Consider the following 24,401-nt stretch of genomic DNA (forward strand, 5'->3'; position numbering starts at 1 on the left):
GCCTCTGCTATTCCTCTCTCCTTTTCTCGAGTTAGTCGGACTGCCACGTATGATTCCCCTTTAGGTGTCCTATCCAGCGCAAGAACCACTCTTCCCCCACTTCGTTTCTCGAGGACACCATCACCTTTCCTTCAACTTTCTCCCTTGCTGGTATTCAGGCATAGGTCGTCAACATGAAGGTCGACGTCAAGGTACGAACCAGACCGAATGGAATTCCTCAGCTCTGCGCATTGGTCGAGCAAGAGCTATTGGGTTAGCCAGAGCTGCAGCTGCATAGCTCTCGCCAACCTGTCGTCCCCTGAATAGCTCTGGGTAGCTGACTTATTCTTTCCAGCGACAATTGTTCGCCCGCAGCGAGCGGGTGAAGGGCATTGACTTTCACCCTCAAGAGCCATGGATTCTTACGACTTTGTACAGCGGTCATGTCTACATCTGGTCATACGAGACTCAGCAGATCGTCAAGACCTTCGAGCTCACCGATGTCCCTGTCCGAGCCGGCCGATTCGTCGCAAGAAAGAACTGGATTGTCTGCGGTTCCGATGACTTTCAGATTCGTGTATACAACTACAACACCTCAGAGAAGATCACCTCCTTCGAGGCCCATCCCGATTACATTCGCGCCATCGCCATCCACCCGACACAACCTTTCGTGCTGACCGCCTCCGATGACATGACGATTAAGCTCTGGGATTGGGAGAAGGGCTGGAAGTGCGTCCAAGTCTTTGAGGGCCACGGCCATTACGTTATGGGCCTCGCCATCAACCCCAAGGATACCAACACTTTCGCTTCCGCATCCCTTGATCGTACTGTCAAGATCTGGAGTCTCGGCTCGGCGACGCCCAACTTCACTCTCGAGGCCCACGAGGCCAAGGGTGTCAACCACGTCGACTACTACCCTCACTCTGACAAGCCCTATCTTCTGACGACATCCGACGATCGCACCGTCAAGGTCTGGGATTATACCACCAAATCTCTGATCGCCACCCTCGAGGGCCACACGAACAACGTCTCTTTCGCATGCTATCACCCCGAGCTGCCAGTCATCATCTCCGGTTCCGAAGACGGCACCATTAGGATATGGCACGCAAATACATACCGATTCGAGCAGTCTCTCAACTATGGCCTGGAGCGCGCATGGTGCGTTTCCTACCAGAAGGGCAAGCAAGGCGTAGCTGTTGGTTTCGACGATGGTGCTGTCGTTGTGAAGCTTGGTCGTGAGGAGCCAGCCGTGTCAATGGATGCGTCAGGAAAGCTTGTGTGGGCCCGCCACAACGAAGTCGTCTCTGCAATTATCAAGGGTGGAGGTATGTTGCGTCGATCTTGAACCCCACACCTTTTGCTAACACCACTAGATGCCTCGATCAAGGACAACGAGCCCATTTCCCTTCCTGTCAAGGAGCTCGGTACCTGCGAAGTGTACCCCTCGACGCTTGTACACAACCCGAATGGCCGATTTGTCGCAGTCTGCGGAGATGGAGAATACATCATCTACACGGCTCTCGCTTGGCGTAACAAGGCCTTTGGCTCTGCGCTGGACTTCGTCTGGGCATCCAAGGAGAACACCAACGACTTCGCCATCCGAGAGTCGGCAACCAGCGTCAAGGTGTATAAGAACTTTGTTGAGAAGGCGGGTGGCCTCGATGTCGGTTTCCAGGCTGAAGGCTTGACTGGAGGTGTCCTTCTTGGTGTCAAGGGCCAAGGGGGTATCTCATTCTTTGACTGGCAGACCGGTGGTCTGGTCAGACGCATTGAGGTCGAGCCGAGAGAGGTTGGTTTCTTGCTGCGCTGCTTCGGTCCATGTGCTAATTTGAATAGGTGTACTGGTCTGATAGCGGCGAATTGGTTGCCCTCGCATGCGAAGACACCTTCTACGTCTTGCGTTTCTCGCGCGAAGCCTACGTCGAGGGTGTCCAAACCAACCAGATTGACGAAGATGGTGTCGAGGCCGCCTTTGAGGTCATCACGGACATCAACGAGAGGTAAGCTGTTTATCTACGCCCCAAACAACTAGATGCTAATGCTCAAGTAGTGTTCGCACCGGAGAGTGGGTTGGGGATTGCTTCCTATACACCAACAGCACCAACCGGTTGAACTACCTTGTGGGCGACCAGACTTACACGGTATCCCACTTCGACCAGTCCATGTACATCCTGGGTTACATCCAGCGTGATTCAAGAATCTACCTGGCTGATAAGGATGTCGGTGTCACCTCCTTTTCCTTGTCCTTGCCTGTGCTCGAGTACCAGACTCTGGTTCTTCGTGATGATATGGAGACTGCACAAGAACTCTTGCACACGATTCCTGCAGACCAACTCAACAAGATCGCACGATTCTTGGAGGGACAGGGTCACAAGGAACTTGCCCTGGAGGTTGCTACCGATCCCGAACACAAGTTTGACCTCGCTCTCGGACTGGGTCAGTTGGATACTGCTCTCGAGTTGGCGAGAGAGGCAGATGTTGAGCACAAGTGGAAGACAGTCGGAGACGCTGCCCTTGCCGGATGGCAGGTCGCCGTGGCGCAAGAGTGCTTTACACATGCGAAGGACCTTGGCTCGTTGCTCCTTCTCTACTCTTCCACATCCGACCGCAGTGGCCTGTCAAAACTCTCCGACCAAGCGCAAGAGGCCGGCGCTCACAACGTGGCATTTAGCTGCAAGTGGCTGCTAGGCGACGTTGCTGGCTGCGTGGAGATTCTTACCAAGACTGGACGGTTAGCGGAGGCTGTCTTGTTCTCGCAAACATACAAGCCCAGTCTGACGGCAGATGTCGTCAAGGAGTGGAAGGAAAGCCTCGAAAAGGGGAAGAAGGGCCGCGTCGCCAAGATGGTCGGTGCTCCGGTAGAAGACGAAGACCTGTTTCCCGAGTGGGACGAGTGGCTTCAACTCGAGAAGCAGGGTGGCGCCGCGCCTCAAGTTGCCGAGGTCACGAAGGTCAACGGAACAGACGCGACTGAGGAGGCCGAGGGGGCCGAGGGGGCCGAGGAGGCAGAGGAGGCAGAGGAGGCAGAAGAGGCCGATGAGGACGCCGACGAGGAGATGGCCGAGGCGGAAGAGGATGAGGAGTAGGTAGCCGTGTGCTCGGTATCTCAAAACGCAATTTGATTAGGGACGGTGCGGGGATCGTAAAAGGCCTAGATGTCGAATGGCCCTGCCTCGACGGGCGTTGACGGTAATGATCATGCCTTGCAAATAAATGGAAGATGTTTTTGTGTCATGACGTTACAGTCTCGCCAGTAGATCCGTATGTAAAAGTATATTATAACATGAAGTCTTTGAAGTAATGATGTTCCAGTAGTCGTGGTTCGAAGTCTGTGGTCGGGAGCATATCTCACACACGCTGACGTGAATGATAGTTTTCGAAAATATCGCCCATGTCGTTCACAGTAATGATCTCAAACCTGTTGACATCCATGGCCTTCTGTTAAAGGGCATGGCAGATAAGTCCTAGCCACATTGAGTCCGCCTTACCCGAAACCACAACGTTCAACCTCAATAAACCAAGTTCACCTCCCCTTCTGAAGCCGTTCTTAGTGCCCAATCTTCAACACGGTCGAGACCCCAGATACATGTAAACAAGTGCCTCGCAAACTCATCAACATCCGCCGCGGCCGTGTTATGAAGTAGCCCATCGCTATCAAGAGAAGGCACAAAGAGATTCCGATCGCCGCAGCCGTTGGCATCATCATCCTCGCTGCACTCCGCCCCCGGACGATCGGCAGCAGCATCAACTCCGGTACCGGTACCACCTCTGCCTCGCCCGGTCCTGGCCCCCTTCGCGGACGTCTCTCGACAGAGCGCCGCCCATCGCGGAGCCGAGGGCGCATCCCAGAGGCCCGCACGGGCGGTGAAGAGGGCGCCGCCTGAGCACTCGCCCCATTTCCCCTTGAGGGCGTTGTACACGCCCAGGGTGCAGACGACGATGATCCAGGTGCGGCGGACAGATTCGGAGAGGACCCAGAGGTTCCAGGTCCAGAGGTCGCGGTTGAATACTTCTTCTTTTGGGTGGTTGGGCTTGTCGTTGTTATTGTTTCTCCCTGGTCTGGCGGCGTTGGCGGCGTTGGTGTTTGCTGTGACTTGGTCTGCTAGGTCCGAATCCCTTTGTGCTTGGCATTTCCATGTTGAGGGGGGGCATTGGCTCCTGTAGAGAGTGTCGGCGTCTCTTTGGGCGGATTCCCATAGTTGTTTTGACCAGAGATCTAGGGTAGGCAGGTGTTCTTCGGCGGCGGCGCGTAGGCTTACTGAGCCGTCGAAGAGGCGGATGATGGTGTAGACGTAGAGGGCATGCACGCGAGCTAGATGATCTCTCGTCTCGAGTAAAGGGACGGACATGGAGTCATTGCCCTCTACCGCGGGCTGACTTGCCAGCAGGGCCGTGACGCGTTCATCCAAGATTCGATGGACAAACGCCTCATTCAAAGACGTCTTGTGGAAGTACACCGACGCCGCGGCAAAAGCGTCCTGGACGCATAATGGGAAGTGATTCCCCTCGGTGTAAAGACTGCGGTGGATAAAGGGGTTGTGGCCGTCCATCACCCACCGCCGGACCCAGGCCTGCAGACCGCGAGTGAAGTTGGTCAGGACGGAGACAGGGTAGGCGTCGCGCGGGGGCGCAGGCCAGTGGTCTATCCTCCATGTTTGGGGGGCGAGGAACCACTGGCTTCCTGCGAGGGAGGCGGCTACGGAGGATTTGAGGCGAGGGTAGTCTGGTTTGGTGATGTATGGTTCATGATGTAGCTGCTGCTGCGGAAATGTTGCGGGTTTTGGTGGCGGGAGGGAGAAGGCTGTTGCTGGCGAGAGAGGGAGGTTTGGGGTGGTGAAGTCTAGGTCTGACCAGGGCATGCTCCAGATGCCGTTTGTCAGAGGAGATGCGTCGAAGAGGAGCGTATCTGGCATCGCTGCCGGGATGGAGTGCTGCTGCTGAAGCGATGCCGGGGCCGGTGCCGGTGGGTCAGAAAACGGGAGTGGCTTGAAGGTCTCGGGCCGCCGGCGTCGTTTTGTGACGGGGTAGTGGCAGTCTACGTCGCGGTCGTCGCAGCGGGAACATGATGGTAGGCCTTTATCGCAGCGGCGTTTGGATTCTGTGCATGCTATGCATGCCTTTTGCTTGGAGAGGCGAGTCATTTCTCGATGCTTGCTTACTTGGGTCGACAATGGCGCTTCGCTCGAGTTACATCAAATGAGGTGCTCAGCCGTCAAAATGTGTTTTGGTTTGTATTAAGCCGTGTTTGTCATCACAACGATCTCGCAACAGATCCGAGACCATGATTGCTGAAGCAGAGACCGGGCAGGAGAAGCTTTGAGTTGAGAGGATGACGGCATTTGTCAGCGCTAACAACCAAGGCGCGGGTTCGGGGCGCCGTAAGCAATGTACGGAGTGGGGCCACCGCGCAGCGCCGGTGCGGGTTTTGCGGGTTTTCGGCGGAAGACTTGCGGGAAACTTGCGGGAATTCTGTGCGGGTGGTTTGCGGACTCGACTTCCCGGCTGCAGCGATTGGGCACGTCGGAGTTGAACGGATTTTAACCACCAAAAAGCTTTTGATGGCTAATATGATGACAAACGATGGATCTACAACAACGTTGAGCGATTGATCACGTCTTTGCTGATTGAATTGGTGAGAATGAAGGGCTGGTGTTTGTGTTACCAACAGTGCTGGGAAACGATATAAGACTGCGATGATTCTGCCAAATGATGTATCCCTTGGATTCTGAAACCAGATCATCAGCTTCTTCAATCTTGACATCACATCAAATCCAATAACACCTTAAACCCCCTCCATATACATCAAAGAAACCTTCAACACGACTCTCAACATGGACAGCGATATTGGCGCCGCCGCTTTTGCAGCACTGACTTCCACCTCCATCTACGAGACCGGAATAACCTTCACCAAGAAGGAGCACAAAAAGCCCTACCCAACCATCTTCCCTTCCCGCCCAGAGCTCTCCCAGGCAGGACGAACAGTCCTCATCACTGGCGGCTCAGCTGGCATCGGCTTCGCCATCGCAAAGGGCTTCGCGCAGGCCCATGCCAAGCGCATCATTATTCTCGGCCGCCGCCGGAACCTCGTTGACGAGGCAGTCTCGGAGCTCAAGAAGGAGTTTCCCCAGGTGCAGTTCGACGGATACTCCAGCGACGTAGATGACCTCGCAGACGTCGAGAAGCTCTGGAAGGGCTTCGAAGAGGACGGCACCGTCATTGATGTCCTTGTTCTCAATGCCGCCAAGGTTTCGGAACATGGGCCCATCTTGTCTCTTGGGAGAGATGAGGTCTGGAGCTCCTTCACTATGAACGTCCGCTCACTCTTGGATCTCTCTGAGAAGTTCTACAAGCAGAAGAATGGCGAAGGTCGCCAGAAGGTATGCAAGCTCAATACAGTGCGTGACGGAAGTCAGAACTGACAGGATGGCTACAGTTCCTCGTCAACGTATCTACGGAAGCTAGTCACAACTTTACCAAATCGGGCCCTTGGCCTGCTTACAGCGCGAGCAAGAACGCAGGAACGATGCTGATCCAGATGATTGCCAAGGACACCCCTCCCGAGAAGATGCAGGTTCTCAACTTCCACCCGGGTGTGGTGCATACCTCGGCTTTCAAGAACGCTGGGATTCCCGAGGACATCTATCCGTTTGATCATGGTATGTGTAGTCCGAGATCAAAGAAAGTGGTGTGCACCTGCTAATCATGTCTGGCTCATAGTTGACTTGGCTGGAAATTTCGCCGTCTGGGCCGCATCTGAGGAGGCGCGCTTCTTGCATGGCCGCTTTGTCTGGGCCAAGTGGGATATTGATGAGCTCAAGAGCGGCGTGATTGGGGAGAAGATCCAGAACAACGATCACTACCTCAAGGTCGGCGTCGTTGGACTCCAGGAATAAGTTTTCCTTTCGAGTTCGTGGTCAAGACAGGGGCAATAATAGACATACGAAGACAGACTACACTGAATTTCATTCAACCTTCACGTTATACTATCGCTTGATATGCTCCCCAGAAGTTTGCAATGCCATTCGGAAATATCCTCATCTAGCTTCAGTCCACGCGCGCACGGGCAAGATTGAAGGACTCGCGAGGAATGCCACGGGGACCCGAGGACTGCCAGGTCGTTGGCATTCTGGGAAAGCTTTAATTACCGAGAAGCAGTTGGCGTCAGGCTGGAACATTGCTTGAATATGGTGGCGTGGAAACCTTTTTTCTCAAGTCGTGACCCTTCTCGTTGCATCGAGTCACACTCACGGGCCGCCAATATGTAGCTACTCGGCTAACGAGGATAGAGGCTCTCGCCAACCCATCTGTAAAACTTCGCAAGTCACACTCCTGTGACGGATCACTCACCTGCACAACAAGACACAGTTCGATCATTGTTTTTCTTTTAAATTTCTCTTGCCTGCCAGTGTAAAGCACTCCGAGGTTTGCGACCGGTCTAGAATGCGTTTTAGGCCTCAAGTGACAGTAGTGAGATTCATTTAGAGAAGCATTGTGACTAACTACCTTACAGTGAGCCTGTTTGCCAGTAAGCCTCCTTTCTGAGAAACAAGAGGCGGGTATTACCGATCTCCTTTCTTGGACTCCCATCTAGGCCTCTTGAGTAGTGTGCAACAACCTAAAATAGCTCTAGGCAAAACATCTTCTAGCACTAGCTTCGCCATTTCCCCTGATTTGGCTATCTTAGTGCCTTGCACCGAAACGAAACTAGAGCCAGGTTGAACAAGTCTTCTTTAGCCAAACGTTTCTTCGAATGAGCTGCAAGTCATCCTCCTTTAGTAGTTCGGGTTAGCTGAAGGGCTTGTTGCCATTTCATAAGCCATGGCTAAGATCCTCTCAAAAGCCAGGATGACGCCGTCAGTCATCGGCATGCCGCTTTGACAGCACCCAGCTCACTTCTCATGAAGCTTGTCTTCCCCATGATTGAGCTTTCTAGACGTTTGCGTGCACTAGGTAGAGAGCACGGCCGTGGACGGTGGCAGCGGATTGAAGCCAGGAATCCTTATTTTCATGCTTGAAATTAAGCTACACCAAAGTAGTGTCCAGGGGCATGCGATCCGTCTTCATTCATTCTCATACTTATTGAGATGAAAGCCGCAGTTTCGGTAACCCGACGTCCTCATCAACTTCATTCCGTTCTTCCAACAACATAACCTGTTCATTGGTACTCATTTGTATATCTCAACTCACAGTCTTTACCAGATCTCACACTCACTTCCCACAACATGTACACCAAGACCGCCCTGATCACCGTCCTGGCCGGTTCAGCGACCGCCGTCTTCGACGTCAGACCGGACCGCATCCGTCGCGATGTCGTTCCCCGTCAGACTGAGCTCTCCGCCGACCCATGCCTCAATGCCCTAGGCACAGTCTACGCCAACGCACCCACTCCTCCTCCCAAGATTCTCTCCTATGAGATGACTGCTCCTCCTCAAACCGACCCTTGCAGCATCACTGTCCCTGCGGAGCTGAGCGCCGAGTACTCGAGCTATACCTCGGAGCTTCTGAGCTGGGTCGACGCCAACTCGGCCTCGATCGCGTCGGCAGTGTCCGTTTGCTCCACTCTCTCCGAGTTTGAGACCGAGATCCCGCTCTGCACGGCGGAACTCGGTAGTGGTGCTACGGAGTCTGGCTCTTCTGCACCAAAGACCACGGCTGCTGGCGGCGATCTTCCCAAGTCTACCGGTGAGACAAGGACTGGAGCTGCCGCTGGTACAGGTGCCGGTGTCAGTGCGACAAGCGGCCGTAACAACCCAACGCAGGTTCCCGTCAACCTTGGAACCCGTCAGACCGGCATGATCGCAGCCGCTGCCGTTGCCGCTGGTCTTGTCGGTGTTGCCGCGTTTTTGTAAAAGGGTTATGGACATACTTGCAACGCGGAAGAAAACACTAGGCATGAACTACAGAGGTTGTCAAAATTGTATACGTAAAATTTAATTTTATACAAGAATCTATGTCGTCACTATTCGACTTGGTCACCATCTTGACTCCTGACATCTGGCACTACTCGCATTCAGAGACGAGTGTAAGCCGATCACTAATCAACCCTTGAAGGGCCTGACCTCCCATGGAGTGGCTACAGCCATGGCAGTTGTGCACTTGGCCGCCAGGGCAGCCTTACCCTCATCACTAGTGGCGGAAACGCAGGGCGTCCCAATGTCTCCCTTGATACCGTCGCAGAGAATGACGGGGTCACCACCGCACGGGGTAGTGATGTTGAAGTTCTTGAACTGAATGTTGTCGCAGACGGCGTTCGGGTTGGTGGAGCAAGTAAGCTTAGCGACAGCACGGCCGTACTTGCCGCTCGAGTATCCAGAGAAGTTCTCAAACAGAATGTTGCTGATGTTCATCTGGGAGGGGTACGCAGCGCAGGTGGTGGCGTTGATGTTGAAGTAGCACGAGTCAATGAAGGCCGTGTACTCGTTGTTTGCCTGCCAGAAGTTGCGGAAGGTGACGTTGTCGATGAAGCCGTAGCCAATGTTGGGGCCGGCCCAGGTCTTGAGGCGGGCACCGTGCTGGCCGTTGAGCATCCAGACGTTCTCAATGACGACGTCCTTGACGAAGCTCTTCTCGCCGGCGTACTGACCAAGAGATCCGATGGACTGTCCGTGGGTGCCGTTGCAGTACATGGTGTCGACGTGGACGTTGGTGGCGTTGGACTTGGGGGAGAAGCAGTCGTCACCAATGTTCACCCAGGCGCGCTTGACGCGGACATCTTCAACGTTCAGAGAGTCGAAGAAGTCGGTGTTCTTGGGCTCGGCAGTGTGGTTGTTGGTCTCGGCGGTGACAATGACGTCGGTGAAGGAGATGTCCTTGGCTAAACTTCTGTTAGCGCTGGGCATCTTGCAGCAATAATGGCGGCACCACTTACAAGTCACGATGAAGGTAGTCCAGCAAGGAGAGTCCTTGAAGTGGATGCCCTCAATGGACAATCCCGTCGCGTTCTCCGCATAAAACAGGATAGGCCGGAGGTAGGCGTTTGTGGGGTCCAGAATCCTAAAAGTTTGTTAGAGATAAGCTTAAAGCAAGTCAAGGATCTGTCGAAAGCTTACTCAAGACCGGCAAATTCGTTCCACCATCTCTGGCCGTTACCGTTCAAAACACCCTGGCCGTACAGCTTGACGTCCTTGCCTCCCCACTTCCAGAACATGATGGAGTTCTGGAACGGATGGTGGAAGGCATTGGCCTGCCAGTACGGGGTGTCGTTGGTGAACTTGATCTCACCCTCCCAGTGGACGTGGATATCATTGAGCCACGTCAGATCGAGCGGCTTGCCAATGATGAATGTCTGGTTTGCGGGGAGGTGCAGAGTGCCGCCGTTGTTGGCCAGCTTCAGGCCCTCGACAAACTCGTCAGAGACATCATCCAGGTCGTTCTCCGAGGCGCGCAGAGTGTAGGTGTTGCGGCAGCCCCTGGATCGCTTCTGGTAAGGGTGCTTAACGCGGAACTCGTCCACGTTGCGAGGGACGCCGGCCGGAATCAACTCGGCCGAGTAGGCAAGGGCGCTGCTGGCAGCCGCCAGGACGGCGTAGATGGAAGAGACTCTCATGGCTACGTGTGGGATTGAGTGGTGAGAGGGAAACACACACACGAGGTTGAGTGGGATTGCCAAGTGAGTTGCCAAGTAAGGAGGCTGCTCGGGGGAGGTGATCAGCCATCCAGAACAACTCCCAGAGCGCGAGCGTCTTCATATACTCGTTCCGCTTGGCAATGGACCTGCATCGCCAAGTCACATTTCTTTCCCAATTGCTCTACACCCTAAGTGATCATCATGACTATCAACAGCTCTTCGGCTATGAAAATATTCGACGTCTCTCCAAAGTCGGGGTAACATGGCAGGGGTAGAATAAGCAGCTAGTTGGGGCGATAGCAAGCTAGTCTCGCTACGCCCAGCCATCTGGAAATAACCAGGACGCACTGCGGGAAGGAGAAACAACACAACCCATTCCACCTATCAAGCCCTCGTTTCTCCTCTCGTTCAGCGTCCTGGTACTCCCGCATCAGTCCATCCGCGTAATCAGCAGGCCGCCGCACCGGGTCTCTCGCCGGCCTCGCAGTAGCCCCAGGCTCTCCAGGCTCCCCCAGCCGTGCGCCCATGGGGTTTGAAGGGTTGACCAGCCTCGAACCCCATCGCGACGAGGGGGAGAAGTTGGGGAAGATGCGAGCCAACGAGCTTTAGCTGAGGTGGATTCGGAGATTGTGCAGGTTGCCTGCATGTCGGTTTCCAGGGTCGACTGCGCCGTCTGGTCTACGCGAGCAACTGATTGATGGAATTTCTAGACCGTGGTCAACGGAGAAAACTAGCCAACAATCGGATGGATTCGACTTGCGTCGTTAGTCGAGATTCCCCCGCACAAAGCCGCAATCTCCCCCAGTGATCCATCTCTTTGTTGGAAATTTTGCTCCCTTGTCAGTTCCCCCCCGCGTCGTGATGTGGATAGAGGATTGTGGAGGAACTGTGGAGGGTTGGCCAAGAAAGGACTCCTGTCCGTGGTCCCAACGCCCCAAAGCTTCAGTCAACTTGGTCGATGTCTTGGCCACTTGGGCCAGTTGGCATTTCTTTTTGCCAAGAAATATCATGTCTTGATTTCCGGAGGTAATTGCCGAAGTGAGCGCCAAGGCTTCAACCACGACCACACACCGTCTCTTCACGCGTCGTCCAGCGATATTGGTCTCAATGATCACAGCTTGCGAGAATATCATCCCCCGAGTTGTATGGAATTGGAGCTAAAATTGGGCAGAGATCATTTATTCTGTACTAAGCAAAGCCTCTGTCGTCCTACAGCAAGACCTCGGTCCTAGTCACAACGCTTCAAGTGCCAGATTCGCGTTGGTGGCATCAGTCAGGACCTCGACCAAGGCAACGATACCATCCGCAATATTTTCCGCCACCGACGGATCCAAGATGGTGTCGTCATACATGACCTTCAGTATGTGACGATCACCCAGCGACTTGGACACTTCGACGACCAGCGCGTATGGCTGGTACATGCGCACCTTCGACTTCGCCATGACAAGCCATCGGTAGCGGCCATTCGGATCATCCTTGGCTGCCGGCTCAAATGGTTGAGAGAGGAACAAGATTCGGTTACCGTGTGTCTCGCGAGATAGGCCAGCGACACCGTAAATATCGTCAAGGCCAACGAGGCCGTTCTCGGTTACATCCCAAAAGTCGTCTTGTAACTTGGCAAGGAAGTCGTGCACCAACTCCTTCGGACCAACGGGCGTTCGGAATGGCAAGAAGTTGGCCAGTGTTCCGTTGATTGACTGAGGATCCGGCAGCGCTACGTTGCGACCGCTCAGCAAATAGTCAAAGCGAATATCCGTAGCCTCGGTCGCTGCAGCAAGCCAAAGGGAGAACGCTCCTTGGAAGATGATGCTCGGAGTGACTCCAAGGCGAGAAGCTGCTTGGTCGATGTCTGTCGTCACAATATCTCTTCGCAAGCTGGCAGTGATTTTTGGTGATGGGGCCGTAGCAAGATCTCGGCCATGCAGCTGCTGATCAAAAGGCCCTAGCCCATCCATCTTTGCTTTCCAGTAACCAAGGCTGGCTGTCTTGTCTTCTGCAAAGACATGCTGAGAGAAGTCGCGGAACTCTACTGGTGGCGGTACGCTTTCGCCCCGAAGAATGGCGCCAAAGTGGTCATCAAATACGCGAAGCAAAGTGCCGTCGTAAACAGCGTGATCCATCTTGATGACAAGATCCCAAGATGCATCGCTATGGGTTATGACAGCGTATTTGATGAAGGGACGACCAAATTCAAAACGAGTCTGCCAAAACTCTTCAATGAAGCTCGAGGACTCTGACTCGGAGTCCAAGGTCACCTTGGTAACATTTAGCTCGGAGCCATGAAGTACAACTCCGACCCAGCCAGCTTCGGGTATATCAATCCAAGTCGTCCGCAGGATTTCGTCGAGTTTAGTAAGTCGAGTCGTTGCTTCAATCCACGTATCCGGGTCGACGTCCGCCGTCATGCGTCGGACAGTCTGCAGCGCCCACATTTGCGACTCTCGGCTGCCCTGTTTGAGGAACTCGGCTTGACCGGGAGGGCATGGGTACACTGGAATAGTCGTAAGCTGGCCGCCTGACTGGAAATTGTGCAAAAGGAAGCTTACCATGATCGACATCTGTATCCCATGCTATCCCAACTTCCTGGGCAGCTACCTTGATTGACGGAGGGATCTCGAAGGAGCGCTCAACCACCTCACCGCGTGCTTCTTTCTTGCGCAGAGTGGAGGCCATATCCTTCAACTTGGGGGTCTTGAGGATATCAAGCACCGTTAGCGAGTAGCCTAGTCTTCGCAACTGACCCGTGAGGCTGATGGCGGAAATCGAATCACCCCCAAGCGTAAAGAAGTTCGCTTCACGTCCGATCTCACTCTGAGGGATGCTGAAGATCTCAGCCCAGACGAGCTCGAGGATCTCTTCTGATGGTGTCTCGACTGGGATAACTTGGTGATTTTCGCCAGGAGTCTCTAGCACGGACTGCGCCAAATACTCCCGGTCGAGCTCGTTAGCTAGCATTTTCAGTGCCTTGCGGTCGACTTTGCGCGAGGGCAGCTTGGGGAAAGCGTTCATGGGAACAACGAACTTCGGAACCATGTACGTCGCCAGTGAATCAAGATTCTCGCGCAGTTCAGCAAGAGAGCCTCGGAAAGTTGACGGATCTTGAACACCAGTTGGGCCAACGGCTGCAGAAGCTTCGTCAAATATGCAGAATGCGATAAGATGAGTCTTGCCTTGGATGGTAGCAGCCAATGCCACTGTATCCTTGACGAGTCCGGAACGGCGGATGGAGTTTTCGACCTCTCCAAGTTCGATGCGATGGCCATGGACCTTGACCTGATTGTCTTTTCTTCCGAGACACTCGATCTCACCCTCTGGAAGCCAGCGCGCTAGATCTCCTGTACGATAGATGCGCGCACCAAGGGAGTTGCTTTCGACGTAGGCGGCCTCTGTTAAGTCTAGCCTGTTCATGTAGCCGTCGGTCACTTGTGGCCCTGCGATGCACAGCTCGCCAACAGCGCCGTACGGGACCAAACCCTCACCGTCTGGGCTAAGGATGAAAGCCATGACAGTTGAGAAAGGAGCTCCAATGTTGCCAATGCGATGAGTGGTAATATCTGATGACGGCTCGATGCTCTTGGTCGTCACCACCATGGATGTCTCTGTTGGACCGTAAACGTTCAAGATTTTGCAGTGAGGGCTCCAAATCTCAACAACATCTGGCGTCAGAGGTTCACCACCCACTATTAGAGTCTCGAAGCCTGGCACATCTTCTGGACTGAAGAGCTTCGCGACCGTTGGCGTGATGATTGCCTGCCTGACATCCATTCGGTTGATGCATCCAGTAATGTCGGAAAGTAAAGTTTCGGTGGGCGCCATACAGAGTGTTCCACCAGTGCTGAGTGTGTTGAAGAAGTCTTGAACGGATGCGTCGAAGACGTAGTTGGCGAACTGCAGAGTCCGCCAGGTGCCCTCAAACCGGCCTTCCACTTGTGCCATACTGGTGACTGCAGCCGCGGCCGCTCGGTGAGGTACCATGACACCTTTGGGCATACCAGTGCTGCCAGATGTGTAGATCATGTAAGCAATATTGTCGGGTGTCGTGCGTGTTATCGGCGCAATGTTGGCATCGGATCCATCGCTCGAGACGGTGCTAAGCGTTTCGTGACTTGGCATGACCAGTGACTCAATGCCGTAGAGTTGCTTGACGTAGGCTCCGAATTCAGCATGCTGCGGATGGGCCACGAGGAGCTTGGCCCGTGTATCGGAAACCACAAAGCCGTTCCTTTCGTTCGGGTTATCTGGACTCAGAGGGACATACGCTCCTCCCGCCTTCATGACGCCTAGAATGGCAACCATCATGTCGACTGACTTCTCAAGCATCAGGGGCACCAGGTCTCCGGAAGAGACGCCATGAGCAATGAGAGTGTGAGCGAATCGATTCGAGAGCTTGTCCAGCAATGCATACGACACGATCTCTTTCCCGTCAAGGTCAACGGCAATAGTGTCCGGAGTGCTGGTAGCGACCCTCTCGAATGCACTATGAAGAAGTTCTGCCTCAGGGACTCGAAGACCTGTGCGGTTGGATAGGGTGTTGGAGACATAGTCAGTCTCTGCGTCATCCATGACTGAGAGCGACGCGAGCTTCATGTCTGGTTGACTCAGCAAGACATCGATGATGTGAATAAACGAGTCTTTAATGAAGTGAAGCCTGCGAGGTTCCATTGTGCTGGCCAAACGAATGACGGTTGTAGCAGTCGCTTCCTCTATTTCAAGAACAGTGGTATCAGATCCAGACGCCCATTGAGGTCGACGACCATGTACACGGAAGACTTCTTCGGCGTTTTGCTTAGAAACACCTCCCGCATCGCTCTGGCTGACGAGAATGTTGACGAGTGTGTCAAAGGCCTGGTTGGGAAGGTTCCCAGCACGCAAAGCGCCAACAACGCCAAGTTGTGAATGTCTGAGGAGCTGCGCGAATCCTGACAAAGTCATCTTCAAGTAATCTCTGATGGTGGAGTCGGGATCTGCTTTGATGCGTTGTGGCACCGAGGTCATGGTCGGACCGTCGATCTCACTTATGTCAACTACAGGAACCTCCCTTCCAGAGACGGTAGTTGCAAATGTGACATCGTCGCTCCTTAGGTGGTGGGAAAGCAAGATAGCCCAGGCACCATAGACAACCGCACCAAGCGTGGAACCGAGCTGTCGAGATCGCTGGCTAACGCTGAAACCAAGTTCAACTTCGACCTTGCTGGTCTCCTTGCCTGGGGAGTGATTTAGCTTCGTGCTCTGCGATCCCTCAAGATATTCAGACCAGAATCTTTGGCTGGTGGCGCTGTCTTGGGAGTGCAAATGCTTGACAAAGTTGCTAAAGGCTGGCCGAACCGGAGCGAATTTACCCAGGTAGACTGTTGCCACATCTTCATAAAGAAACTTGTGAGACCAGTAGTCGAAGAGCGAGTGATGCATTGTGACCACTAGGACGTGGCCAGAAAGTACTGTGGCATTCCATAGAGGGGCATCTAATTCCCACTGGCGAGACTTGGCCTTCATATTGAAGGACTCTAATAGCTCCGAAGACTCATGCCAAGGGAGTGAGAGATCATGGCGGATAGTCTGTAGGAAGGATCGTTTGTGTGGAAGAAATACCGTCCGAAGGATGTCCCGAGAACGGAAGACTTGATCAAAACTCGCTCTTAACTTCTGAAGGTCGACCGCGGCAACGTCCCAAGCCCGTGAGTAAGTATATGGGTCGGATGGCGTGTTCAAAGTTGACAACATAGTCTCCTGGAATGGCGTGGCAGGATAAGCGTCAACGATGTTGACGTCACGTTGTAAGTTGGAAGCAAGACCCAGGTCGGCAATGAGGGAGAATGGTTCGGGCTTTTCCTGGGTCTCGGCACTGAATGCCTGTGACTGAGATGCCACAATTTGAAGGGATGCTCCCTCAAGGAGCCCACTCAGCTCGACCGAGAAGCCAGCTTTGCGCAGCTCAGAGACAGCCTTGATAGCTTCAATGGATGATCCACCCAAGTCTGTGAATGAGTGCGATCGTTTGATGACTGGTTGCTCGATCTTCAGAACGCTTGACCAAGCCGATGCGATGGCAACCTCTGCCTTATTGGAAGCTCCGTTAACCACATCGCCGTCGCCGTCGCCAATATCCATGAGCCTAGCAAACCCAGAGGCCCCTAACTTTTCGGCAGAATTGCGGAGGAAGGGATAGTCAATCTTTCCATTGGCATTCTTGGGAATCTTCTCAACAGGAAACCAGATGCTGGGCACCATATAGGCAGGCAAGCCCTGGTGTAAGAGCTCCCTGGCAGAAACCACCGAGCTCCGAAAGGTGATGTCGCCTGAAAGAACCAGAGCTGAAGCCAGGACTTTGCGACCATCATTCAGACTGATGCCGAGAGTGACGGATGCGGTGATAGCATCGACAGAGCGCAATAGCCGATCAATTTCTGCGGGGTCGACCTTCTGGCCATTGATCTTGACTTGCATATCAGCCCGCCCCAAGATCTCAATCTGACCATCAGCAAGTCGACGGGCTTTGTCGCCAGTTCGATAGAGCCTGCCGGTACCAAATGGGTTGTCGACAAAGGAGCGTGCTGTGAGCGCTGACTCGTTGTGGTAGCCTTCAGCGAGCTGTGGACCAGCTAGACAAAGCTCGCCCGCAATTAGGAGAGGCGCAAGTTGATCTTGATCTTCATCTTGAGCTAGAACAAACGCATCTGTAGTATCGGTCGGAGAGCCGACTAAGCGGTGGTTGAAAGTCCCTCCAAGTGACAGTTGCAGCTCTTTTCCAAAGTTGAGCTGGGTACACTCACTAAGCCCATAGGTATTCCTCAGACGTAGGCCCTTCTGCGCTGACCAGACCTCAACAAGATCTCGCGAGATCTGCTCACCAACCAAGGTGATTTGCTTGAGACTAGGCACCTCATCAGGCTGTAAAAGCGACAAAGCGGACGGAGTGATACCAAGGGAGTCAACTGAGAACATTTTGATGACACCGGCAAGGTCACTATTCAGAGATTCCTGACTAGCAAGGACCAAAGTGGCTCCGTGGATAAGCGTTCCCAAGATGGTACGCTGAGCAGCGCTGAAGCTGGGGTTGTAGAATAGAAGCCACCGTTCAAGACCGTTCAGAGACTGATAGGCCATGCCGCTCGTAGCCGCACTATGTGTGAGAACGGCACCCTTGGGCTTGCCTGTGCTTCCAGAGGTGTAAATCACATAGCAACGGTCTTCCGGGTGGATGTCGATGTTGAGATTACCCAGCTCATCAGATGAAGAAGCTGCTAGATTGTCTCCTGGAGAAGAGAGTGTGTGCTCAATGTCTAAGGTGTTGGAGAGCAAATTGACAAATTTATGGCCAGCTAAGACAGTGGCAGGTCTGAGATCCTCTACGATGTGTTCGAGGCGGCTGGAGGGAATGTTGGGATCGAGAATGGTGTAGGCCGCCCCAGATTTGAGCACGGCCAGGACTGCGATGACAAGCTCCACAGACCTCTCGGCAAGAATGGGTACGAAGGACCCCTTTTCCAGCTTGAGTCTTCTCGCGAGCAAATTGGCTTGGCTATTGAGCTCGAGAAATGTGACAGGTGCCCTGCTTTCCGACTCAACTGCGATTCCCTCAGGGAAGGCAGCGGCGGTCTTTTCAAACAAATGAGGTATAGTCGTAGGCTCTGCAGTGCGTGTTGACAGGGACTGCGACATGATGAACCGTTGCTCATCTTCAGATCCAAGATCAGAGGCTAACAGCTTGCATTCGCCTGACTTCTTCAACTTGGACGCGGCACTGACGATGCCAGCGACGAAGTGCTGCAGGACAACCTCAATCTCTTCAAGAGGGATGTAGGACTTGCACTTAAGAGTGAGTCTCAATACCTCGCTGTCGCTGATACATAGAACGACGGGGAATTTACGAAGGCCGGGAGCAATGCACGGCGTGTTCGTCGTTTGACTATAACTGACGGCGGTTTCGACTAAACCGAGGCTTGGGGCGTGACGCTGGATCTCTTCGAGTCCTACAAAGGCATGGCGACCAGCTTGTTTGTGATAGCCGTCGAGAGTCTTGCAGGCTTCACTGATAGCCAAGCCCCCATCGCTCTCGCCATGGAAGCGGACAGGATATGTTTGATCAACACAACCAACGCAGTTGTTTGAGCCGATGAAGCTATCGTCCCGGCGAACCGTACCGAAAGTGACATCGTCAGAGCCGGTATGAGTGCTGATCACATGTGCCCAAACGACCTCAAAGAATGTCTGACGCCAAGAGCCCAGGCCGTGGTGAGCTTCAAGATCATTGAGTTGCGCTAAGTCTGGCCCATTGATAACAGCGCTGACACCATGTCTACCTCTGGCGGTAGTTTGAGTGTATTCATCAGCGTGAGCACTGAATACGGATCGGGGGATGAGGCCGGACAGGGCTTCAGTCCAAAAAGCCCTGGAAGCTCCAATATTCTGTCTTTGATGGTGGAGATATCGTATATATGTGGCAAATCCTGCAGTCTCGAGGCTGGGTAGCCCATGGACTTGAAGAGCGTAGTCGAGCTTGATCATGTGCAAAGACGTTGTATCGATCAGAGCACGATGAAAGTGAAGTACCAGGCTGATGGCATCCCGCCGGCGAGTGCTCTTAACAGTCACATAAGCTGGAGTCTGATTGTCTTCATCCGGGTTCCTGTCAGGATGGTCCCATCGGATGCCCTCGACCCTGCGGAGAACTACGACCTGCGGTTGGCCTGAGTCGGCATCATTCGTGATGTAGGATCTCAGGCAGATATCTGATGAAAAGGAGAGTTTAGAGTGAGCTAGTAGTCGAAAGGATGTCAAGAGATATGAGACTTACGGTGTGAGGCTAGAGAGTTCCAAGCATTGAAGATGTTCTCGAGACCAAAGGAAGATGGCTTCCCAGCAAAAAGTTCAACTTCCGCCCATTGGACATCTTCAGCGAGAATTCCCTGTTGAATCTCCGTTGCAGGAAACCTGACTTCAACCTCTGAAAAGGCTAAAGAGCTTTCCTTACCGTAGAGCTTGTCGTGGATGCCGAAAGCAAGGTCATCGGCGCTAGGGAGGAAGAAATCCTCATGTTTTTCGATATGCCGGATTAACTGCATTGTAGCAGTCAAAGACTTGAGGTAACGAAAGGTCTAAGAGGGTGGAAAATGCAGATAATGAGATTGGGAATGCTGCAGTTCAGACGCAAAAGATTGATTGTATTTCTGCAGAATACTGTCTTTCATCATTACGAGCAAAGCATCCAGCTTATAAATAAAAACAAGTCAATTCAACGCATTTGCGTTGTTATACCAAGCCCCGGAGCGTTCCAACCAACCGCCCGTTGCCCATCCGTGAATCTTGCCTCCGGTGGGATTTCTCCTCAGTGATAGCATGGGAGTTCCACAAGCATACGGCTCAGGTTCTCTACATCACTATCAACCCATAGGTACCCGCGCGGAAGCGATTTTGGGCTTTGTGTGTCACAGCCTGCAGCAAGTTTCACCCAGGCTAGCCCCAGCATCGCCACATCGTCCGACTTCCGCCTGGAGAACGCATCTCGTCACTTTTCTAGACGATTGCGAATATAGAGACAAAAGTTGCCTCAAAGATCCAGAAGCTGGAAGGAAAAGATCACGAGTCGCATTTTGAGCTCCTTATGGTAAAGATATGGCGTGCTCCCTTCGACCTGCGTCCTCAACGTCGACGCCAACTTTACGACCTTGTCTCGAATCGGGCCATACGCCGACATGGATGCGTTTACGAGTCGAAATATCGGAACTATTGACCCGTCTGAAACTCCGTGCTACTTCTGACCAGGGTCGTGCAACTTTGTAGATGTGCCACTCTTGATGCGAGTGACCATCATCGCGTGATAGATTAACCAGACTTTTTAAGACGCGCAAGGTGACCCTCAGGCGTCTAGACAACTTAAGATTCCACCTCGAGTCAGTCTTTGCGGAGTTTCAGCTGATTTCTCTCGATAAGGCCGATTCAAATTCCGTGTCCTTAGGTACTCGGCGCAGAGAATGAAAATTTCCAGCGAGGGATCAAACTTGTCTGCCGTGACAGCACATTCGTTGCTACATCAAGAGTCACGTTCGGTGTGGAGGTGGTTGGAAAATGGCTCATTGGAACGTCGAGGAGAGACGTTCTGGACTCCATCGCGCCTGGAAATGCCTTCTTCCATCCAGATTCAATTACAAGGAATCTTCTAACGACAATCGGAAGTGAGAATCATCAATTAGTGACGAACAGAATGGCGGGAACACCGAGACCCGCTGGTTTCAGCCGTCCCCCTCAGGCTATGAAAGAAGACATCAACATGAGGAAGAGCAAGCGTGGATGATACTCAGATTGATCATATGAGTCATGTCCCGTCCCATAGTATCCTGTTCAAGAGATCTCATTTTACATCCAACTATCCTAGCATCTAAACTGGCATGCTATTCGACGTGCCGGACGGAAGCGCGGCAGGCGTGACGCTCGTGGCCCTTGAAGATTCCAACCCATGCTGTGCATGAGAGTCTGCTCTATAGCTTGTAGATCGGGGAGACGTCGTTAGTGACAAGAGGAATGATGTTACGTGACAGGGGCCGCCGTATTACGATAATTCCGAATGGGTTGAAGAGGCAGGAAAAACATGGTCTCGCTGACAGGGTTGCGGTTCCTGAATCGATTCAGATGGAGTCTTCAACGAGAGCAAAATGTAACCCCCGCGCACACAGTGTTCGTTTGACTGTGTTCTCCGTAGCAATCCTCCTTGTTCGTTCTCCACATCAGATGAACCGGAGGCTTGAGCCGCATATTATCGAATCGCTTCAACTCAAACTCTAACAGATGACCATGTTCAAGGAGGGAATATCAAGCAGGTCATCATCTGCTCAACACATGGCGTCATTGGTGGGATGATGCAAGATGGGGAGAGAATGAGATGGTGTTGATGATAATGACGGAAGACAACGCTCTCAACGGCGTTTAAAGACCGGGTAGTTAAAAGTTTGTTCGTCACCACGTTCTACATTCTACAACAATCAACTCATCAACTTAGTCTTCTATCCTTCCAAATATTCACAAGATTTCAGCATTTCATCTGCGAATATGGCTTCTTGGGATGACCGTACTGTCACGAACGAGCACTTGCTGCCTTACGTGGACTCGAGCACAGCCCAGCGCGATATCAAGGCTGCTCTTCAAACTCTTCCGTTTGAGAGAAATGTTTTCAAGGTGCGATTGAGACCCCACAAATATCTCAATAGTGTAGTAGAACCTTTGGAATGCCTCGATGTTGACGACAGTAAATACAGCTTCTTGCCAACAGCAATGTGTTCTTTAAACCGTTCATGAACCTCTTGTCCTCAGCTTGGAGTGAGCAGCGACAGATTCGTTCCACTGATTGGCAGCTCATCGTTCTACGCACTGCAGCCACCTTGAATGCTCCTTACGAGTGGGATGTGAACGAGCCCGTTGCTCGTATTTTCGGCTTCACCGGAGAACAGTTCGCTGCTCTGCGCAAGGCCCACGAGCCTTTGCCGGAGGGTCTCTTTACCGCGCGTCAACGCCTTCTGGGTCGCATTGTTACTACTCTCGGGCGCGAGAATAAAGTTGAAGAGAATACCATTGTCGAAGCCAAGAAGACTTTCAGTGATGAGGAGATTACGGAGATCTTCTACGTGCAGGGCATCTATAGTTTCTTGGCCAGGTTCATGAACAGTGCTCGCATTGACTTTGATGAACCGATCCCAGGGTTGGAGGATCAATTGCGCAAATACAACGCCAAGACCATTGAGAAGGAGAAGCAGTATGTAGACTGAAACTGTGGGTAAAGATGAGGGCCTGCAATAGAGATGCATCATGATACTTAGTAAAATGAATCTCAATGAAAATTTCTAGTGGACCTCCCAAGGTTGCTTTTGCTCTTGATCAGCGTGTTGGACAGATTCTGTTTAAGTTTTGTCACGTAAGAGTACTTCAGGCTCTAAAGACTTGCACACTCTTCTAAACCGGTGGAATCATCCAACATGTACACACATGTCCCGAGCTGAATGCACGGGTACCTGGGTAGATTTGTTTAAAATTCACTACCTTAATTTACACATCAAATCTCAGTGTCTCGCCAAAGTATGGGTAAACCCCAGTACGCGCTTTGCATCCCCTACTCCCGCTCCGAAGCCAGAAGAGACGGCAGCATTAATGCTCTGCTCAAAGTCGTTTCTTCCCTCGTCTGAGATCGGAACTTGGATAGTTTGCACCTTGGGTGTCACCAGTGCACCCTGAGCCAGGAGATCCTGAAACCAGAGTAGGAGAGACTCCAGTTGCGCGGGTGTTCGCTGACTGAGCTGCTCTGAAAGTCGAAAGTTGCGGAACTTGACCTCAGACCAGAATAAGAGGCGCTGCGAAAGACGCAAGACCGCATCCGCCCCGCCAAGGGATCCATAGTTCACATAAGTCCCTCCATGTGAGAGCAAAGACGCGAGTCGCTCTCCAGGCTCCCCGAAGACGCCATCGATGGCTAGGGCCACACGATTGCGGCCCGCCGCGTCGGCAAGAGCAGGATGCGCATCGGCACCTCGTGCTTGGAGATCAGACTCGGTAAGTACGGCATCAACCCCGTCTTTCAGCAGGTCGGACTTCAGGGCCTCTAAAGCGCCCAGACTGCGGTCGCGTACAATGCTGACAGTATAGACACCTTTGATGCGAGCAAACTGAGAAATCAGTCGCGCGATGGTCCCAGATCCTATGTTTTGGACAATCCAGTCGCCGGGCTTCAGCGCTCTCACATCCTCAACAAGGAGGTAGGCAGGCAAGAATGCCATGCGAAGGAGCGATGCACCGATGAGATCCTCCGTAGGTGAAAGGCGGATCACATCGGCAGAGTTGAGAATAGCCTGACTTCGCCAAGTTCCTAGACCATGGCGACGCGGGATGACGAGATCGCCGGGCCGTAGCGCTGAGGTCGGGGTCATCGAGGACGAGGATTCGACTCCTATGACCTCAACTCGCGCGACGCCATCGTAGCCCAAAACGGGCTCGCCATCGTGGGTGTAAGATGGTTTCACGGGATATCGACCTGCAATGACTAGCAAATCTTGTGGGTTGATCGGAGAGACGAGGAAAGACACGAGAACTTTGCCAGGGTCGACAGCCTGAGCTGCACCTTCTGCCTGGGAATAATGGATTCGGACAGGCGTCGGCGAGTCAGCCATAGATTGAGACTGCGTGATGATCATGATGATTGGCTCGAGTCCGAAATCTTGACAAAACAAAAGGTGTAAATCAGTTTGGGGTCCAAAACAGAGAGACTTGTTTGCAACTTGGAGTCTGGCAACGACGGATCTGTCCTTGTATTATGGCTATGTGGAAAGGGCAATGACATGATCTTGAAGTCTAAGTCACATGTGTTGCATGCTCATCGTTGCTTTTGACAAGCTTTTCAACCCTCACTCCGTGGGGGTCTCCCACAACACGTAAAAGTTTCCAGGGCGCGATGATGCAAAGCATCCTTGACTTATACCTCATCGACAAATCTGGTCTCTAGCCCTGTCAACAGCCACATGTTATTACACAGTGCAGCAGTATTAAAGTTTAGCACTGCAGCAAATCCTAGGGGTCTTCTGCGGCAAAGCCGCATCGCGGGTCCTACTTACGACGGCCCGGACCGGGGGGGCAGGCCCACTACCCGTTGCAAGAGAGATTCGCCATAGGTAGTATTCTCGATTCGCAATAATGGCACTTCCTAATTCGGCAAGCTGATTTCTAATCGCCGTGGAGTTTATGTCTACTTGCAAAGTTTTCCTTCGATCCTGTCGATAGACAGATCGTAGATGTAGTCAATTCCGCGCGTGTTACATATACGAAGCTGCCATGAAGAGGCCTAAACGTCACAAGCTGATCTCAATCAAATTGCCAGAAA

General features: G+C 52.8%; 9 protein-coding genes across 9 annotated transcripts; 4 read left to right on the top strand and 5 right to left on the bottom strand.

Moving 5' to 3' along the window:
* Nucleotides 1-173: 173 nt before the first annotated feature.
* CABS01_09769 (coatomer WD associated region) lies at nucleotides 174-3,065 on the top strand (the record flags this gene model as incomplete). The annotated part of the gene is made up of 5 exons (XM_060543126.1): nucleotides 174-191; nucleotides 335-1,304; nucleotides 1,353-1,768; nucleotides 1,816-1,979; nucleotides 2,030-3,065. The coding sequence occupies 5 exons, from the start codon at nucleotides 174-176 to the stop codon at nucleotides 3,063-3,065; spliced, it is 2,604 nt and encodes an 867-aa protein (XP_060399824.1).
* A 423-nt stretch (nucleotides 3,066-3,488) lies between these two features.
* Nucleotides 3,489-5,120, bottom strand: CABS01_09770 (uncharacterized protein; the record flags this gene model as incomplete). Its single annotated transcript, XM_060543127.1, has 1 exon — nucleotides 3,489-5,120. The coding sequence occupies one exon, from the start codon at nucleotides 5,118-5,120 to the stop codon at nucleotides 3,489-3,491; it is 1,632 nt and encodes a 543-aa protein (XP_060399825.1).
* A 690-nt stretch (nucleotides 5,121-5,810) lies between these two features.
* On the top strand, nucleotides 5,811-6,872 carry CABS01_09771 (short-chain dehydrogenase; the record flags this gene model as incomplete). Its single annotated transcript, XM_060543128.1, has 3 exons — nucleotides 5,811-6,356; nucleotides 6,413-6,635; nucleotides 6,697-6,872. 3 exons carry the CDS (start codon nucleotides 5,811-5,813, stop codon nucleotides 6,870-6,872), a joined length of 945 nt encoding a protein of 314 aa, XP_060399826.1.
* Nucleotides 6,873-8,201: 1,329 nt separating this feature from the next.
* CABS01_09772 (infection structure specific protein) lies at nucleotides 8,202-8,828 on the top strand (the record flags this gene model as incomplete). Its single annotated transcript, XM_060543129.1, has 1 exon — nucleotides 8,202-8,828. One exon carries the CDS (start codon nucleotides 8,202-8,204, stop codon nucleotides 8,826-8,828), a length of 627 nt encoding a protein of 208 aa, XP_060399827.1.
* A 189-nt stretch (nucleotides 8,829-9,017) lies between these two features.
* On the bottom strand, nucleotides 9,018-10,525 carry CABS01_09773 (glycosyl hydrolase family 28; the record flags this gene model as incomplete). Its single annotated transcript, XM_060543130.1, has 3 exons — nucleotides 9,018-9,793; nucleotides 9,848-9,972; nucleotides 10,029-10,525. 3 exons carry the CDS (start codon nucleotides 10,523-10,525, stop codon nucleotides 9,018-9,020), a joined length of 1,398 nt encoding a protein of 465 aa, XP_060399828.1.
* A 785-nt stretch (nucleotides 10,526-11,310) lies between these two features.
* On the bottom strand, nucleotides 11,311-11,679 carry CABS01_09774 (uncharacterized protein; the record flags this gene model as incomplete). Its single annotated transcript, XM_060543131.1, has 1 exon — nucleotides 11,311-11,679. One exon carries the CDS (start codon nucleotides 11,677-11,679, stop codon nucleotides 11,311-11,313), a length of 369 nt encoding a protein of 122 aa, XP_060399829.1.
* Nucleotides 11,680-11,778: 99 nt separating this feature from the next.
* CABS01_09775 (uncharacterized protein) lies at nucleotides 11,779-19,608 on the bottom strand (the record flags this gene model as incomplete). Its single annotated transcript, XM_060543132.1, has 3 exons — nucleotides 11,779-13,037; nucleotides 13,093-19,275; nucleotides 19,341-19,608. The coding sequence occupies 3 exons, from the start codon at nucleotides 19,606-19,608 to the stop codon at nucleotides 11,779-11,781; spliced, it is 7,710 nt and encodes a 2,569-aa protein (XP_060399830.1).
* Nucleotides 19,609-21,481: 1,873 nt separating this feature from the next.
* CABS01_09776 (uncharacterized protein) lies at nucleotides 21,482-22,302 on the top strand (the record flags this gene model as incomplete). The annotated part of the gene is made up of 2 exons (XM_060543133.1): nucleotides 21,482-21,715; nucleotides 21,796-22,302. Coding segments are annotated over 2 exons (741 nt in total), but the record flags the coding sequence as incomplete, so codon positions are not given.
* A 291-nt stretch (nucleotides 22,303-22,593) lies between these two features.
* On the bottom strand, nucleotides 22,594-23,718 carry CABS01_09777 (uncharacterized protein; the record flags this gene model as incomplete). Its single annotated transcript, XM_060543134.1, has 1 exon — nucleotides 22,594-23,718. The coding sequence occupies one exon, from the start codon at nucleotides 23,716-23,718 to the stop codon at nucleotides 22,594-22,596; it is 1,125 nt and encodes a 374-aa protein (XP_060399832.1).
* Nucleotides 23,719-24,401: the final 683 nt, after the last annotated feature.

This window comes from Colletotrichum abscissum, assembly GCF_030869225.1.
Source record: "Colletotrichum abscissum strain IMI 504890 chromosome Unknown Scaffold_24.1, whole genome shotgun sequence".
Lineage (NCBI taxonomy): Eukaryota > Fungi > Ascomycota > Sordariomycetes > Glomerellales > Glomerellaceae > Colletotrichum > Colletotrichum abscissum.